At 40.5% G+C, this 17965-nt stretch overlaps 1 protein-coding gene across 9 annotated transcripts in view; it reads right to left on the bottom strand.

Annotated features, from left to right (window-relative positions):
* The window catches only part of KAT6B (lysine acetyltransferase 6B), a 96219-nt gene that overhangs the window by 17620 nt on the left and 60634 nt on the right, over window positions 1-17965 (bottom strand). For 7 of the 9 annotated variants that reach the window (XM_062001113.1, XM_062001115.1, XM_062001112.1 and 4 more), the window contains 6 exons: window positions 15118-16040; window positions 14071-14192; window positions 12848-12963; window positions 12227-12368; window positions 9322-9483; window positions 7575-7668 (listed from right to left, as the gene is read on the bottom strand). In XM_062001113.1, coding sequence (XP_061857097.1) covers window positions 7575-7668; window positions 9322-9483; window positions 12227-12368; window positions 12848-12963; window positions 14071-14192; window positions 15118-16040 — 1559 coding nt within the window. The remainder of the gene's footprint in view (window positions 1-7574; window positions 7669-9321; window positions 9484-12226; window positions 12369-12847; window positions 12964-14070; window positions 14193-15117; window positions 16041-17965) is intronic. The other 2 variants (XM_062001119.1, XM_062001120.1) reach the window with 2 other exon arrangements.

Here is a 17965-nt window from a genome sequence, read left to right as displayed (position 1 = left end):
GGCTAAACAAATGCCCTTCATGAAAGGAAGGAAAGGTAAAGATGACTGCATTACAGTCAGACAAACAAAAGGCACCCTTTGAGTGAATTAATTGGCTAACACTTATTTTACCTGTGTCAGTTGCCAGTAAACCCCTTGAGTGGAGGTTCTGTGTACGAAGTGGACTACTTAGAAGCAGAATGAAAGCATAAGCAAGAGAAAAGGAACTGAAGTACCCTTAAAAGCAAGACTTGCGTGCGCAGAGTGCATCAGTCCCCGCTACCAACCGCACGAATACATTTGGCAGGAGGTTACATGCTTCACAAGGTCATTAACGAGGCTGATTGTTGTCACTTTTATAAACTATGTTTTAAGTTGCTACTTCAATTTCCATTTTAAAATAATTCAACATGTGACACTGAACAGTGAGCTGTTCATACAACTGCAACTGTGGCATGGGATTCCTTTAAGAACTGCCATTACCCTCTCGTGTTCAACGCTGACAGATCAGGAATACCATTGTTAACAACATATCAAACGTGCTTATTAGCAAATACTACCTGTTTGCCTCCTTATAGGCTCTACATACTCCTATGAGACTCAACTGACAAGACAAGACAGACCTAAGAGGCCCTGTCTAATATAACAGACAGCATCATTAAGCTCCAACTCTCAGCTAGAGGGTTAACCTGCCTGTTAATGAAATTCTCCTGGACTCATGGCTCAGGAAAATTGTTATCACACTTACAAAGTGACCAAAATCTGTATCAGGGATTGTTTCAACAGTTTTGGAGTAGATAACCAAGTTGCAGAGCCCAAGAGCTTTTGCTATAATTGCTTTAATCATACCTACAAAAGACAGCCCAGTAGTATTAAAGAAGGTGAGCAAAAGCATGATGGGGAGTCGGTGCTGACAAGCCGAAAGGCACATCTAGGCAATCACTGCAAATACTGTATCTGCTCAGGTGAGTGGACACAACGCACGTAACACCGTAAGACACAACAGAAGATGCAAACTGCGTCTGCCTTGCTTGAGCAGCCAGGAGTCATTGTTGCTCATTTGCCCTAAAGCACGCTGTAGAACAAGGAATTAACCACATAACATTATCTACCAAGCACTGAACACAAAATGTCATCTGCGAGAGCACACTCCAGAAAGCTAAACCCAAGACATGGCGATCTGCTAAATATTTACTGCTACTCAAAACAGCAGTGAACAAGCAAGAAAAAGAAAATCTTCTCAAAAAGGTAGAAGTGCCTGGTAGAAGTGATGGCACTGCAAAAATAAGACATTTGCTTATCTCATTCACGTGAGACGTCTCACTGTGTCTCAACAACAGGGCGACAGGCTACGAAATACTGACTTTGTCCACTGCAACAGAACGACACTCTGGAGTCCAAAGCAGAAACTCCTCATCAGGAAAGATGCACTGCTTAATTAAAATCTGCTTTCAGCCACCAGCCTTCGACAGATGGCTTCTCCTGTTCATTAATGCCCTATCAAGACAGCTTTGTCCAACAAACATTTGTTTTCATTGTTACCATGTTTGGCCTTGCCTTTTAGCTGTTTTCAATGCTATCTGAAATAAAGATGCTCCTCAGTTAAAACAGTCTTAGCCTCTGTATCTGAAGTGACATGCCTCCTTTCTTTTGCAGTTCTGATAAATGCACAGTGTCTTGAAGCTATATGAAAGCAATGCCAAGAAATCCCAAGAGGCTGATTTTCTTGGAATAATCTTAAGTCAACAAAGCTTGATTCAAAATCCATCTTTATTCCCCGCTCATCTAAATCTCAGCTTGACAGAATGTTCCTTATTAGTTATTTAGGAAAGGCCAAACTCATGCCTTCAGGTCAGCAACATAATCAATCACTGGGAATGTAACATAAAATAAGCAGCAGCAGCAGCGTTCAGACTCCCTCACAAATTCACAGCTCCCACAGACACTTTCAACTCCTTTTTAAAGAAGGGAAAAAAAAGGAAAATGAAGAAAAAAGGCAGGTGATTCAGTCTTTCATTTGGACACATCTGTAAACACAGCAATAAGAACAACCAGAATATCTGTACAGTATTCTGTATTGGGGTACATGAGTCAGGCAGTAGAGAAATCCACATCAGAAGGGTTCAATATTGGGCCACCACAGTAATCAGTGATGCAGGCCTTTTTAATACAGATCCTTACATTTGCAGTGTTGACTTCATCATTGCACTTTGAAAACGCATTTTTCCAATAAAGTCCATTAAAACAAATGCTATTCCTCTCCACCCTCAGTCTCTCATTCTCACCCTTTGTTTTTTGTCACCCCCTCAGCTGTAACAAAACTGTTGTGTTGTGTGAGAAAGGGAATGCTGAAACGAAATTTTATCTTAAGAAATATATGGTCTCACTTCACTCACATCTCACTTTTGTTTACGAAGTCTAACTGCAAACAACTTTTCTTCAAGGGTGTTTATTCCTAGACTGTGTTTCTGGTTTAATTCTGTATTTGTTACATCAAACCATAAAACACCTTAACGCCAGACTTAGTAAAAGAGCAGGATGAGGCGTGTTTATAGGAGTTGATCCTTCCACAGACATCCTCATTTCTGTTTCATTCCTTTATTTGATTAAAGTGCTTCCCTATTTAAAGAAATCCTCTGATTTCCTTCAAGTAGTTTTTTGCTAAACATTGCTTTCTTGCCACTGCATTCTTTGCCATGATCAGATTAAGGATTCAGTCTACCATTCTACATAAACACCTACCAAAGAAGTAGATCCAAGCCCTTACAGCTTGGGCCTAGTAAAGGGCAGGCAGGCATCAGAAGTGGTTCCCATCAGTTCCATAAGCACACAAGACCTTCCATGTCACACATGTCAACACACTTCCTCTGATCTCTCCTAATGGATTTGCTTCATTACAGCATCTACCTCGGCTTTTTTTTCCCCTCCCCAATCTGCTTTGTTTTCCAGAAGTTAATTTATGAATTAGTACAAAGAACACAAGTTTTCTCAGTCCAAGGTCTGTGTCTTGTTTCCAGCTGAACACAAGAGTTTTAAATCAGTTACTTCCTGCACCCTCCAGCCTGTTGCTACAAGGAAAGTCTATGCAGCTAATTAAAACAACACAAGCTAAGGCTACAGAGCAAAGACACTGTGTGAATTCATCATACGGAAGAAGAAAACTACATTTCTCTTCATTACTTCTGCCCTCTTTTGCCCTCTTAGTGCTCCTGTTAATAGTCTGTCACTGTTTCTGTGTTCAAGGATTCTTTAAAGCAGCGACACTATTTCCATACTGTAATGGCTTTGCTCATTTGCCTCATTCCAGCTTCCTACCAAAAAATGAAAGCCTTTCAGCACAGAAAACCTGGCACCTTTTCCCAGGCTCTTCCTTTACTGACACAGTACTTTCTCAGAGCCACTGAAAAGCCTCAGGCAGCATTTTTACTCTATTCCACCACTAAATTCCAACACACTTATTTTTAAGAAGTTACTCATCTTCAAAACAGGGATGACATTTTCTCAAACGCTAGTTATCATCTATCAGCCATATGGTACCTTAACTAACAGGGCACATCTTAGTCCATTACCAACTAGTTTTAGGCATGTTCAGCTTGACTTTTTTTGGATGACTGAACAAACCTGGTGCTTCACAAAAAGTCACTGCTTTTCAGGTTTTCACAGAGGACTAATCTAACCTGCTGTTAAAGCAGAAAGCCTAGAAACACTGTAGCAGGAATCAGAGATAAGACGGTTGTGAAATCAATCTTTTGACACAGCAACATTTCCAAATCTTCTAAATATACCAAAGCACCACACAAAGCCAGATGGAACTAGAAGAACTCACTGTGCAAACCGCAAGTAGTCATGGAAAGCTCATCCCTGACTCTAGCCGAAGACACTGCTAAAACCCAAGACATAGTAATGGACACAAGTGAGAAACCAAGGCCCAAAACCAGCTAACATCAGTTCTTATTTTCAATGAAAAAAGTGACCTTTTGTCTGTGTCAGAAGACAGAGCTTTTCAAGTATTGGAGCCTTGAGTAAGTCTGAAATAAGCGGTTGATCCTAGAAGAGAAAACACTGTTTGAACTGAGTATATCCAGAAACAAGGAGTTTTACTTTTGAATGATATTTATGGTTTTGTCCAAGCTTAGCAGAAACCACACCTCTTGCCTTTCACAGAACAACTTGATTTTACAGGCTAGATCAGCTCTGCAACAAACTTGTAGGGAGAACAACATAGCATTAAAGACCAGAAGGACTCATATTCTTCACAGTCCCCAAGGCTTCCTTCAGTGTATCAGAATTGTCTCAGAACTGCTGGCAGTAAGAAATAAACCCACTGCCCCCATTCTCATCGATACAGGTTTATGTTACGTGTTGATGCCCGTGAGACAGCTTTTGTGCCTAAATTAATTCTCTGGACTCAATCCACAACGCTCACCACTTCTGCATGACTGAGTCCTAAGCAATGAGCATCTTCTACATTCATAGAGAGATGCAGATCTTGTGAAACAAACTGGAAAGCATTCCATTACAAATGTATCCATTCTTTCCCCCCTCCCCCTTTTCACTGCTTCATCACCATCTCTTACTCCCCAAATAAAGTACATCCATGATTATTACGTGCTGGGGGTTCAACCAACACCTTTAAGGACATCTGTCCTTACTCTCCACCCACTTTTAGCCCAGAATATTTCACTGATTCAGCTTTTGCACATAAAACCCCCAAATGGTTGCATGTGGACGAGTGATTTGTAGTGGAGAAGACCAGAAAAGAAATGAGATCCAAGAACAGTCTGTAGTTTCGAATCTTCGGTCAAATGAATTTATTGTCCCTTGCAAGTTACAAAACGACCAGAGACTCATCTGCCAAGATTAAATTAGTGCAAGGAGAATGCATCACAATCTGAACAAACAAATACATTTCCCTTACCAAAAAAGCAGTAAGTTCTGTACCACAAACTATATTGTCACCAGAGTGCTGACAAAGCTGAAGCTGTGTAGTGGCTTAAGGCTGCTTTCTTCCCAGCCCTTCTAACTGTCAAGTGTATGGATATATAACACAAAGTAACGTGAGCAGGCAACTGCTTGCACACAGCAGTTCTTGAGACCTTCCCTTTTGTGGTTTGTGACTATCATCTTCTGAAAAATTACTTGCTCAGTTACACTTTTATTATTTTAGTATAAAACTGTTCTGGTTACTGTTATAAAAGAGACAAGTACCAGCGACTGCTTTCACAGAATTCCAAGTAGAGCAGTTTAGATGCATAACAAATGAAGTCTTAACATTCAGAGCATAAATTTTATCTTCCAAAAACAACTTTATGAGAACATGACAATGTAGATAATGTTACAGGCCAAACTGCTTTCAACTATGATAAACTTGCTCTGTTCAAGTTTAGAATAACAACAGCGGTCTTGTTATAACCCATCTTCTCAGGCCAGTCAGAGAAACTTATTCTCAGGAGACTGCAAGTGAAAGGAAAGGGTGAAGTAGAAAGAAGGCAAGAGTCAGTTACAGTACAGGAGGTGGAACTACAAATGAAATTCCAAGGAAAAAAGCACAAGTGATTGATTTGGAAGGTCTTTTGTGACAAGACAGATTTTGGACTCTAATCCAGATGAGGCTACAGCTGCTCTGCTTAGTGCCATTCACCCTCCATCCTACAGAAGGATGTAACCACAAGCCAGGGAAACAAGCCCTGAACCTCCACCTTCCTTCCCACACTTAGGGAACAGCAGCCACAAGCAGATCTCTCGCTAACTCTCATTTAATTTCACCTCACCTCTTGGCTCTTCATTCTATTGGAAACTCACATGGTCTGATTCCTGTTAGTTAAGGAAACCTCTGTCCAGAAAGCAAAGGGAAAACACTGTGGAAAGGTACCAATGGCCTGCATGCTCACAAGTGGGCAGTCTGTTCACTACAGCTGGTCTTTGGACTAAGCCCAGCATGTCTACAGCTGCAGCCGGTACCTGTAACATCAACACATCTGCAGAGAGGAAGGTGGAAGAATAGCACCAGATAAGCTTCAAGCTAAGGATAACTTGCAACAGGACCTAATGGTATCACAGAAATCCTAATGATTCAACAACTCAACGTGGTTCCAGATTCTTTACTGAAGGGTAAGAACCAGATTGTACTGATTTTCCCAGATTAGGTAGCACACAGCATAGTACGAGAGCAGAGATGCAGAGAGACACAGCATATCCACACCCAGCTCTCCTGTGAGATCTACAGGTTTCACAGCTGTACAATCAGTTTTGTAGACACAACTATCACAAACTCAACCAGGAAAATGTTTGTGGAGAGTGGCAATTTCTGAAAGACGCCACGGAGCAGAGAACAAAGAAAAAGCCTCCAAGTACTTACCATTGTGCCCAGTAAGAGTTCTCCATCTCCTTTTGCAAGAGCAGATCCTAATCCCACAATTAGGTCAATTTCTACCTAAGCAAGCTTCAAGCTGACTCCACAGTTCCAGAAGTACATGGTACCTGTCACTGCCTTTCTAAAAGGTTGCAGAAGGAACACAATACAACAGCTGCTGTTTTCCACTGCAGCAATGGCTATATTTCAGAGGTGGATTAAGAGGTCCAGAGCCATCTTTACATAACTCACAGGGGCACAGTGAAAACTGTTTCCAGAGCCATACAATGGTGGGACATGCTAAGTATCTTTATGATGTAGTCATGCTGGGTAGAACCCTACAAGATAAAGAACCTGAAAACACTACTCTCTTTGCCCTGCTCTTTTTTTCTGCTATATAGTATTATTTGCTTTTTAATGTCCTTGCACACACCTCCAGGGCACATATCCTATTGTCCCATCTCTGTTGTCATGTAATTCTACAGTGCTTTAAAAAACATAAGCAACAGTGAAACCTAATCACATGGAACATGCACTAATTCCTCATCATCCTCCCTTTAAATTACACCAGAAAGTTGGATCTGGTAGCACCAAGGACACTCAGCTCAGAAGTTTCTTTAGACAACTTTGTTTGGAGTTGCATTGTGGCTTAAAGGTTTGGGGAGTAACAAATCTAAATGTAAACAAGTATGCCTCCAACTTTCTAAAGGTCAGACAAGACAGCACAACAAAGCAGCAAGTACACACACAGCCACAACCCCTATGCTTTATGGGGTAGAAATTTCCACTAAGCAAGTGATGAACCTCAAGGCAAAACACATTCCGTGTGCCAATGCTTCAGCTAAAGCAGTGTTTCAGTTAAAAGAAGATATAAGTTAGTCCAAGGCAATCTCTACATTCTGATATTTTTAACACCTTCTTCATTATGATCACAAATAATTGCCTCTAATGAGCAAGGCAAAATGGAAAGTAATTTAGCCAATTCATTCAGGGTAATAGCTTTGTGAGCTAATATTACTGCTGAGAGATCCATTCTCAAGTTCCTCCAGTACAACAACAGAGGAGCAGTAAGTTTTTCACTTCAGGGAGCTTGTCTATCCCATGTGACTACAAACACAAATCCCATTATCTATTGATAAAAACAACAGCACCAGTTAGATAAAGTCTCACACGGTACGATTTCTGGTACCTGCCATCAGATCACTGCCTCTCATCACAACTGTAAATAAAACACTCCACTTACTGAAATCAATGAGAAACCTTCCAAATCCTTGCCTTTGGTATTGGGGCATGATCATTATGCAGGAGACATTGTACTTCTGCTGGCAAAGCTTTTCCTGTGGGAAGGAGAAACAGATCAAGTATGTCAAAAGCACTGCTGAAGTGGGCAATTGCCTGCACCTGCCACTGTCCTTGCAAAACATCCCAGGAAGGTGAACAGATGCCTGAGGTCAGCACCAAAGTCAAGTAATTCCATGTTAATATTTCATTACATTACTATCAAACATACCCATCAATACATTTTTATTAGTTAACTACTCAGCATCTTCAAATTAAATCCACTATCTAAACAGCACAATGATATTTAAGGGCTGTAAAGGAGCGGGATGGGAAGAAAAGGGAAATATTTTCATGCTTCACTCTTCTGTCAAGGATATAAAAGTGGAAAATACCATCCATACACATGGTAAAGTTGTATTTTCTGCCATTGCTACATCAAGTGCCTGCTGCTTTCCATCTTGTCTTCTTTTTCTGAACGAATACGAGTTTGGGGCGGAGGGGATGAACCCCATACCCATAGAACTATCAAGTTCCACTTGAACCACAATATTTCAAAGCTGAATCCTTCTCACCTGAACCAAATCAAGGCAGAATGCTCAGAAGCTCTTTCAGACAGAAGCAAGTCATATAACACACAGGCAATGGAAGCAAATATTACATGAATTAAGACAACAAAAGGAAGAATCTAAACTAGGAAGCTGTTCCAACAATAGAAGGTTATAGGTGCTTTCAGATTTACTGATAAAAAGAATCTTCAAGTCTTGTTACCTTTAAAAGATGACACACAACCCCTCCCCAACCCCACCATAAAAAAAAGAAGAAAACCAGCACTAGGTAGTTCTGAGGAAGACCAAATAAATCAACTGCAAATCTCCAGGTCAGCACAACCAGTAAGAAGTTGTTGCAAGTACGTAGTTTAAGATGCCACCTATAACTTCAGCATCCACACATAAGATAACACCAGACCATAAGATAACCCCAGAGATCACTGTATAGCATCCCGGTACTCTGACAAGACAGTTGGACTTGTTTAAAACTAAAACTTCATTTAGAGAAAACAACAGGTGATAGGAAGTGGTGATACTTGACAATTACTTTTGGCTATCTTTGTCAAGTCAGTCCATGTAAGTATTATTTTTGTTTACAGCAGCTTTAGAAGTGAAAGCAAAACCATAACCAACAAAGACATCCACTCTGAAGAAGGCATGTACCATCAAGTTTGGGAAATTATCTTTCAGTGCAATGAGTACCTGCATTAGATCAGGCTGCACACAGGAGATGAACACTCATATCTAAACAGCCAGCTTGAACAGCTAGCAATGAGCACATGAGAACACATCAACATTTTAAACATCTAGTACTTTTACAAGTTAGACTTGATACACTCTTTTGAGAATGGTAGGAGGAGAACCAAGTCAGGAAAACCACTGTCAGCTGAAACTGCATTCTGGAAATACACAGCAACTAACCTTCAAACCAGCGAAACCTCCCCAATGCACGTGGCTAAAGACATGCAATTTCTCAATGTCCATCAGTCTGAGACAAGAAAGCATGAGTGTATTTGAGACAACATCCATTATATTGGAGATTTACAAAGAAGAAAGTAAGCTTTTGAACTGTTTCCCTTGCTGTTGGCACAAATGTCAAGGGGAGTGGGAAATGAGAAATTAAAACAGCATCACAACAAACAACGCACGTTTTTTTTTTACCTTAGAGAAATATCCAACTAAATGGCAGCCTTTCTCATCATTTTTTGTAAGGACATAGAAGAGGAATGGTTCGACATCATAATACAAGGTTTTGTGGTCCAGAAAGAGCTTAGCTAACAAACAAAGATTCTGACAATAAATTTTGCTCACATTTCCATCGACCTAGAAAGCAAGACAGATACAGTTATTTCCAATGGCACAAACACATTAGGACAGAACAATTCATTGAATCAATCACATCCTAAAAGGAAATGTGAACAATGTAGTGTCAGAGGGAAATAACTTCAAAATAAAACCATTTTAAGGTTCAGAAGAGAAACGTCCCAGATTCTTGTTAAACAAGAAACCTCCAGCTCACACTAATTATCTTGCATTTATAAGTATCATCTGAGTATCCAAACTGATTAAGCACAGTAACTTGATCTTTTGATTGCTCGAGTTAGACTCACCCCTTTCACTTCAGCCCTGCAATGAGAATGCACACAACTGGCAGACCACAAAAACGTACTTGTTAAAACGGCATTAAACCCTGCTTTGCTAAAAACCAGTGGTGTATAACAATTAAAAAACCCCAGAAACAAAACAATGAAGTGCATTATGTTGATTCTTTAAGGTGTAAGGCCAATGAATGAGTTGCCAATTACATATGAATCACAGCAATGTTTTAGCTAAATTAGACAAGACAAAATTTCTATGCCAGACTAAAACACTATTGAGCTGAGAGAAGTAAATTTTCAGGCTAAGTACTACAATTAGTCTAGGTATGTTATGAGTGTAAAGAGTCAAGCTGTGACTCAGACAGCTACAGAGAAGCCAGACACAGATGCAGATTTCCTAGATCAATTACTTATTCCCTGAAAGAGAAGGCTGAGAGACAGCAGTGTTTTTTAAATAATCTCCTTAATGGAAAAGTTTGCTTGTACTGATGTTCTTTGATAAAGTCACCAGCTGTATTTCATTCACAGAGACAGCCAAATGGTATGCACAACGTGCAGAAGGAAAGCAGAGATATCCTATTCTAATTTGCTTTTAGGATCCTAACTACAAATTTGAGTAAAACCCAACCTTTTAGGTATATTTAGGGATTTCAAGGTGATTTCAGTAGTCCAGTTGCATTATCTGGATTAGAGGAAAAAAATCCCATTTAATTGACAGCTACTGCTCCTAAAGGCATTGGAACTAACTTGCATACAGCACTTGAAAACCTGTCAAATGCATTAAGCTCTCATACAACTCACTCCATTGTCCAGATGCTTTTTATTCCTTTTCACACTTATTAGTAAGTATGCAAATTAAATGCGAAGGTTAAGCAAGTAGAAATCCTCACTGGGCAAAAGCCACAGGCCTCAGAACCCAAATCATGAAAGCTATCTTTTGCAGTGAGAACATTTGCATGGAATGGGAAAAACTTCTGGGAAAAAAAATGCAGGCCAACACAGGTTTAAATGCAAGAAGAGAGGAAAAATACTAAACAAACTGCAGGTTGAAAAGCAAGCGTCGGTCGGAAGTTTCTTGGCTACAACACAGTAATAAACTGTGTCAAAGTCTTCTCTCAAGACTGTCAAAATCATGCTCTGGGCAGAGGTATAGAAATCTGAAATGCCAAACTCATTTCTATTTCTCTCAGAAGCAGAAAGCATGAGGGAAACCACAAAGCCCATCAGTCTGCCTAAGAGAAAATGTGGGCATGGCATTCCTGAAGCTGTCTGTAATTGTTGCTGTCCTTCCTTACTTTTCTACAGTTATCACAGTAACAACTAACATTAACCTTTGAAATGAATGAAAAGTCAATTGGAGTTTTAGAAACATTAACATAAATGTTTATTGAAGCACCTAAAATGAGGAAAGGGAATAAAAGCAGTGGAAAGTCAGGATGTTGCTTCCACACACACCTTGCTCCCATGTGTTTGCTGGGTCGATTCCCCACCCTTTCCCCCAGACCTGCATTTTACTTTATTTCTTTAATGATTTTTTATTTACAGGTTGGCAGTAGGCAATGAAAACACCCTGGAAAGCAGGATTTGCCTATTGTATGCTGCACAGTTCATAACACCTGCTAATAGAGAAAAGATGAATTATTTTGGGCTGACTAGGTCAGTTCTGTTCCTTGCTAAGCGAAGAGTTAAATCCGCTTACGGCTTAAGTCCTCTGCTGGCAGATTTACAGTCTTTGCTTCCTTCCTGTCTTGGAGAGGTTTTATAATCTCCATGCAGATAGCTATTATTTTAATAGCACAAAACCAAAGAAAAGGTGAACCAAATATTAAGATCCTGTTCTAATTTAAGGACCTAAGACCGCATCTACCGTTGTTTTGCACAGACAATGGCAATGACCAATCACAACAGACATTTACAGAAGATGAAGTGAATCACATTATAAACCAATACATATCCACAAGTTTAAATCTTGACTTTCTAAATTAAAGGCAGTGTGTGTTCTAGCCAAAGTTGGACTGAACCTTTGTCACCCAACCAGGACGTTTCAGGGCAAGTTTCTCAGACATTCAAAAATAAGGCAAAAGCACTCAGTAGCTACATTTGTACCTTTCAAACAATACACAAGAAACCGATTTGCTTGTTTTTATACATTGGAATCATCCACATCCAAGACACTCAAAACAGTCAGAAAGGAATGGGTGCAAGAGGTACTTGTGCTGAGGAAGGAAAGGCAATCCAGTCAAAGGGCTTTCACAGCAGAGCTTGGTTAATGCACACAACGCAAGTAAAGAATCATGGGAGAATGCGGTAGGATGGAACAGGACAGCAAAAAAGGACTTGGGTTTGGAGCATAAGAAGAATCTCCAAGGAAGTATTTAAATATGGTGAAGTTATCAGTGGTTCTACAACTGTCTGCAACATTTACAAACTGGTTACATTCAGAAATTGAGATTTCTTGATATACCCACCTCAAAAACTGAAAGGTCATTTCTTCTGTAGATTTCATTGGCTGGAGGATGAAACCAGCCACACTTCTTTGAGTGCCTTAACAAAATATTTTTACTTTTCATGTATTTAAGACAGAATTCACACAGGTAAAGCTTTGGTAATCTGTATGAAAATCAGAAAGATATTTTATGCCAAAAAAGGAAAGGTTCAAATTCCATAAACAAAAAGCTCCCACAGAGTGAAAGGCCTTCCCCATTTAAATTTAAGGGATCAGCAGCATTGCTTCAATCTAAATGAATACCACATTACAATGATTAGGCATACACACATCAGCCATTAGAAAAGGAAGTAACATCAAAAACAATCAACCAACCAAAAACACACCACAGAAGAACCCACCAAACAAACCCACTCCAATAAACACTGCAAGATTACGTTTAGTCAAGACTGGGAAAATTCACCTTCTTAATGCATCTTTGACTAGGACCAGTTAAAAACAGAGGACAAATCCTCCTCCTCACAATTACAAAGCTGTGTTTACTTTTTAAACTTCTTTAAATGATGAACAATTAGAGAAGAGTAACACAATAAATCACAGCAATACGTTCCAACAATGTATGGTGACTTTGGCAACTTACTACCTTGCATATTCCTGTGGGTAAGGTGAAGAGTACCAGGTCTGGATCTCGTATTTTCCAAACTCAATCACTGAAGGGTATCGCCCACTTGTTTCACCAGTGTTTTTACACCCAATTTTCTGACAGGTGCAATAAAGGCAAAATGTCAGTTACAGAAAAAGGCAAAGGAAAATCAGCTTTATATCATCAGTTTAACCCAGTGAAGGGGTGAGAAACCCAAAGTTGCTTAAGCTCTTCCAACCTGGTCAAAGAGAGGATAGAGTCTGCAAACAGCCCAATATAAACAGTGAAAATTCCTCTCAAGGTGCCCAAAAACTAAACATGAAGTGAGCCATGTTAACAAGTAAGTGCATACAAAGGGATGGTGCATGGCCCAGCCAAATAAGAGGTGCCACTACCCCCATTCTCTTCTCCTGCACCATCTAGTGTGAGGACTTCTCTACGCTTGTGGTTCAAACTCAAAGCCAAAACAATGAGGCATCAGCAGAACCCTTCCAGAGTCCCTGGAATTTCCCTCACAACAGCCAACAGTATAGCGACACACACTAATCTCAGTTATCATACTCAAGGGAAACTGATCACTCTGAAGTGCTGGCAAACCACAGAAAAAGAGGAAGAAAGGGGGAGGGGAAAAAAGGTAGTTTTAAGGCCATGAATTTTAGCACTCTTGGCACCTAACATTTTTGGACTGCATATGAAAGATAAAGATGGGAGGAGGTGGGAACCATTTCCATGAGCAAAAGGAAGCACAAAAATAACAATGAAGTTGAATCTTCAGGGTGTGTTTGTTAACACACTCTGAAGTAAGCCTACTGAACAGTCACTACATTGACCCACAGCAGGTCATCTCAGCTCTCGTACAGTAAACCTGAAACAGAAATTAAGTGACTTCCATTACTGTAAAAAGTACAAGGCACATTCATTTATGATGCCATTTTCTAAAAAGCAGCAATTGAATGTTTAATCTCTATGCTCAGTGAGCAGTAGCCTCGTGGCCAAAATGCTGAAGTGTATCTTTCCAAATCTATCCCACGTGTCACTCGCCATCTGACCCATTGCAGCATGATGCCTTGTTCCCCATCTAGGGGAATATAACTCTGTATACACAGCATCTCCCAAATTCAACTCACAGCAAGGATGACACGTTGGATCCAAAGGCATTTATCACAAATGATCTGAGTTTTTATTTACAGAAAGAACATCATTTTATGCAACATGATTCTTACCTCCAGGGAAAGTTCTCGAGCCTGCTTAAATACTTCCAAATCCTCCTGTGTAACAGTGTCCTTGCTTCCCACCAGAAATACATCCGTGTTTTCTTGTTTGATGCTTAGTTTGATTTCAGTATCTGTTATTTAAAACCAGCAAAAGGTTTATTCACAGACATGAAGGTTACACGTGCCTTACCAAAATCATACTGCTCAATAGGACTGCAGCAACTATGGCTCTTAGGGCTCCCCATTTTAACTAAACCTAGCATTACTAGGTAACAGTAAGGAAAACTTCCCCCCTTCTTGTTTTGTAGTCTGCTGTTACATAAACTATTTTTGGTACTTGCTTGCCTGTCTAAGCTTTTACAATCCACTTCTACTAAGTTAATGTTGAATCTCAAGAAATGGGAGTATATTCCATCACCAGAACTATGCCACCTGGTAAACTCCAGTATACCCTACAAGGTAAAAACAAACACAAGAGGAAAAAAACCACCTTTAGCAGACGTTGGAGACCAATGCTAAGCTAAGTCTACACTCCAACATCATTAATCCTTCTTTTCTTAAGTAAAAAGCTATTTCACAGCGGTACAGATCGAGTGTTGTGGAGACTGCAGCAGGATGGAACTGTTCATGAAAAAGCAATGGAGCAGAGGGAAATGAACTGAAATGCCCACCATTGTAAGCACTGACAGCACACACTCATGATGACAGCACTACTGCCAGAGAAAGGGCAGGGGAAGAACAAGAAGTAGCATGACAAGTGGCTACTCATGCGCTACTACACAGCCATAAGCAACTTCATGGAGGCATTTGGGGCTCCTAGTGTCACTACAGATGCGGAAAATAACAAAGAGGTGGTGTGTTATTAGTCAGGAAAAAAAAACAACAAACGACACATTTTGGAGATTTAGTCAGCATTAGATCAAAAGGTCAGAGTTTTGTTGCTTTTGTATGAAAGAGAAGTAAGAACAAGAGAAATAGCTAAGACCTATGTGACAATGTAAGAATTTGGGGGTCGGACGGGACGCAGGTTTGGTTGGCGCTTTGACCTTTGCTTACCATCATCCTGATCAGGTTTAATCCTTCCGTCTGCCAAGCTCCCCTTCCCTGGTGAGGGGGTCCCCATCTCAGGGGTCACTTTATACTTTAATCTGCCTAGAATCCTGTGCTTTTTAAGGAAAGTTGTTCCCTTGAGGTGAGCAATTACTTTAAGAGCTTGTCCTCTAGCCACGACCCATCCAGAGGTACAGGCATGAGACATAAACCTACTCTTAACCTCCTTCTTGCCAGAGAACCAGTCACTACATTTTGTTGTGGAAGGTAACTCTGGTTTATGAGGCAGGGGCTTGAGTGGTGCATAGCTTGGGTGGCCCTTTCCTCGAGGCTGCCCCTGAGTGGCACAGAGTCCATCAAAGAGTCCCTTTAGCTGACTGCTAGTAGGAAGGCTACTAAAGGAGGGTACGCTTGACTGACTGGAAGAACTTTGGGGAGAGTTAGAAGAAGCAGAAGTGCTGGATTTTTGCGAACTGGGGCTCTGACCAGAGATGGGGGTTGGGGGTAGAAGTGAAGAAGGTGGAGGTTTTAGCTTTTGTGTGGTACCTGTAGCCAACACAAGAGAAGTGCATGACTGTTTCTGAGAGACCTTTTTCCTTGGACGATAGTGCTTTGAAAAGTCTATTATTTCACCTCGTGATCTGCGACCATCAGGTGATGGTGTAAAGAACTTAGTAAGGCCATCAATGAGCCCTTTGGTTTTCTTGTTAACTTTAAGTGTAGAGGCAGATATGTAGGTGGAGGTGGTGGTGATTTTGGTGGTGGCACCAGGCCGAGTGGGGTCTGTAACAGGCAATCTGCTGCTTGAATCCTTCACAGATGCAGCATGACCAGATGAAGGTGTGGTACAGACTTTAGTCTTTTGACCCCTACCAGGTGACCCCCTTCCTGTGAATGCATTCACGGATCCTTCATCACTGGTTACAGACCTGTGTGAAAATGGGGAAAACAAAAACCACCATTAAAAACCTGTAACTGCTGCCAAATAGTACCACAGGTCATACAAGTTACTTATGCCACCCTACCAAAAAACCTTTGAAGAAATCTGAAGACATAAACACTTCGGAAACACATTTTACACTGTGATATAACATACAACTATTTCCCTCCTCCCTCCCTTTTAAAACAACAGTCTATAGTACATATAACTAGAAGCAGCCAAGATAGTAAGATCTCTCAAGTACACACCTTCCCCATCTACTTTTAAGCATGGCAGAAGTACTCTTCTCTAGAGAATAACATCAGTGCACTGTGTCCATGTACAGTTACTGCTCTGTCACCACACAGTTCATTGTACACATGAAGGAGATGCACAGGTCCAGTGTTAATTACAGCATATGACAACACTTCAGACTACATTTGCTTAAGCTGCAGAGAAAGTCTATCAGTTCTTTAAAGGCATACAGTCAGTTTTCAAAAAGCTGCTGTTTTTCCACACCTTTGCTGGATTAGGTATGGCAATACTACTAGTAAAAATTATGTTCAGTGACTTAGAAGCAAAGTGAGGTAGTTTATGAAGAGCATTAGGGCAAAACCAAAGAAACAGACTCTGCTTTCTTCAGAAATTGTAACAATACCAAAACCTAAAAAGAGCAAAGGAAATGACGGAGTAGAACTCTAACACCAAGTGCTGTTTGTAAAGAAACCATAAACCAATTGGGCCCAATATAGGTATTGAGAAGGAAGTGTGGTGAATAATATTTAACTGCTAGGAAGCAAAAGAGCATGCTGCAAGCCAACATTTGTGACAGCAGAAGTACAGGTTTAGCTGATTGCTAATGACTGAAGAGAGGAAAAACACTGAATGACACGCTGAAGAGCAGTACACTGTAAGTAGAGAGAGACATAATGTTTAAATATATTTGCAGTAAAAGAAACAGGTATCAGGAGACATGATCAAATTGCAAATCCAAACTAAGCCAGACAGTTGCATCAAATACTTTCATTTCCTCCTCCATCCTGCTCTTTGAAGTTCGCTTATTTACTTTGCAGCGGAAAGTTTTCTTCCACAGATTTTTGCCTTCTTAATTGAGATGCTGAAGTAATTAATTCCAACAGGTTACTTCTCATTAGAGACTGAACAGCCTGGGGCTACCATCTGGTTTCCTGAACTCCAAGGGCTCACCAGTTTAAGAACTAACCCCTTTTCCACTCACACATCCTTAAAGTTGGTTAGTTCCTAAGAGGCAACAAAACCAAAAGCTTCTCAGTCCTTTGAACCTTTGGTGCCATACGTTACGTCCATCACAAGGCCCAGTCTCACGACCAGATGTAGCAGTGATTAGTGCCAGAGGCCAGCACACACCTGGTTTCAGTTAATCCTACCCAGTAATTTGCCTGTGAAGGACTTCCTGCAGATGGTCAACAGGCAACAAACTTATTCCAGTACTATTGGACAGCATTTCTTTGTAGTGCACAAAAAGAACAAGAAGCATTAGGTAACCTTCCTGCCTGTCATGTGACCACACACTAATGTATGAATTACCTTCTGTACCCCACAATTACTTTTAAATAGGATTCCATGAGAGCCTCTATCTCCTAAACCCTATTTTTCCAAAACAAGATTACTTTAGCCTACATAAGACATTAAAATGTGCTCCCAATACTACAAAGACTATGCAAAGAACTCTCTCAAGTACTATTCTGACATCCTTATGTGGTGCACACACTACAAAGAAAACCCTCATAATCATCACCCAATGCTCAGAGAAGTTCTGCACGTGTATTTTAAAAGTGGTAGCTCAGAATCCAATTATCAAAAGGTAAGAGTAAAACCCTCACCACCTTTCCCACCTTTTGTTTACACACATGAGGAAGGAGAAGAAGCAGAATTACACTGCCAGACAGACATTCT

The sequence above is a fragment of the Colius striatus genome, chromosome 8 (assembly GCF_028858725.1).
Source record: "Colius striatus isolate bColStr4 chromosome 8, bColStr4.1.hap1, whole genome shotgun sequence".
Lineage (NCBI taxonomy): Eukaryota > Metazoa > Chordata > Aves > Coliiformes > Coliidae > Colius > Colius striatus.
This window is presented reverse-complemented; position numbering and strand designations above follow the sequence as displayed.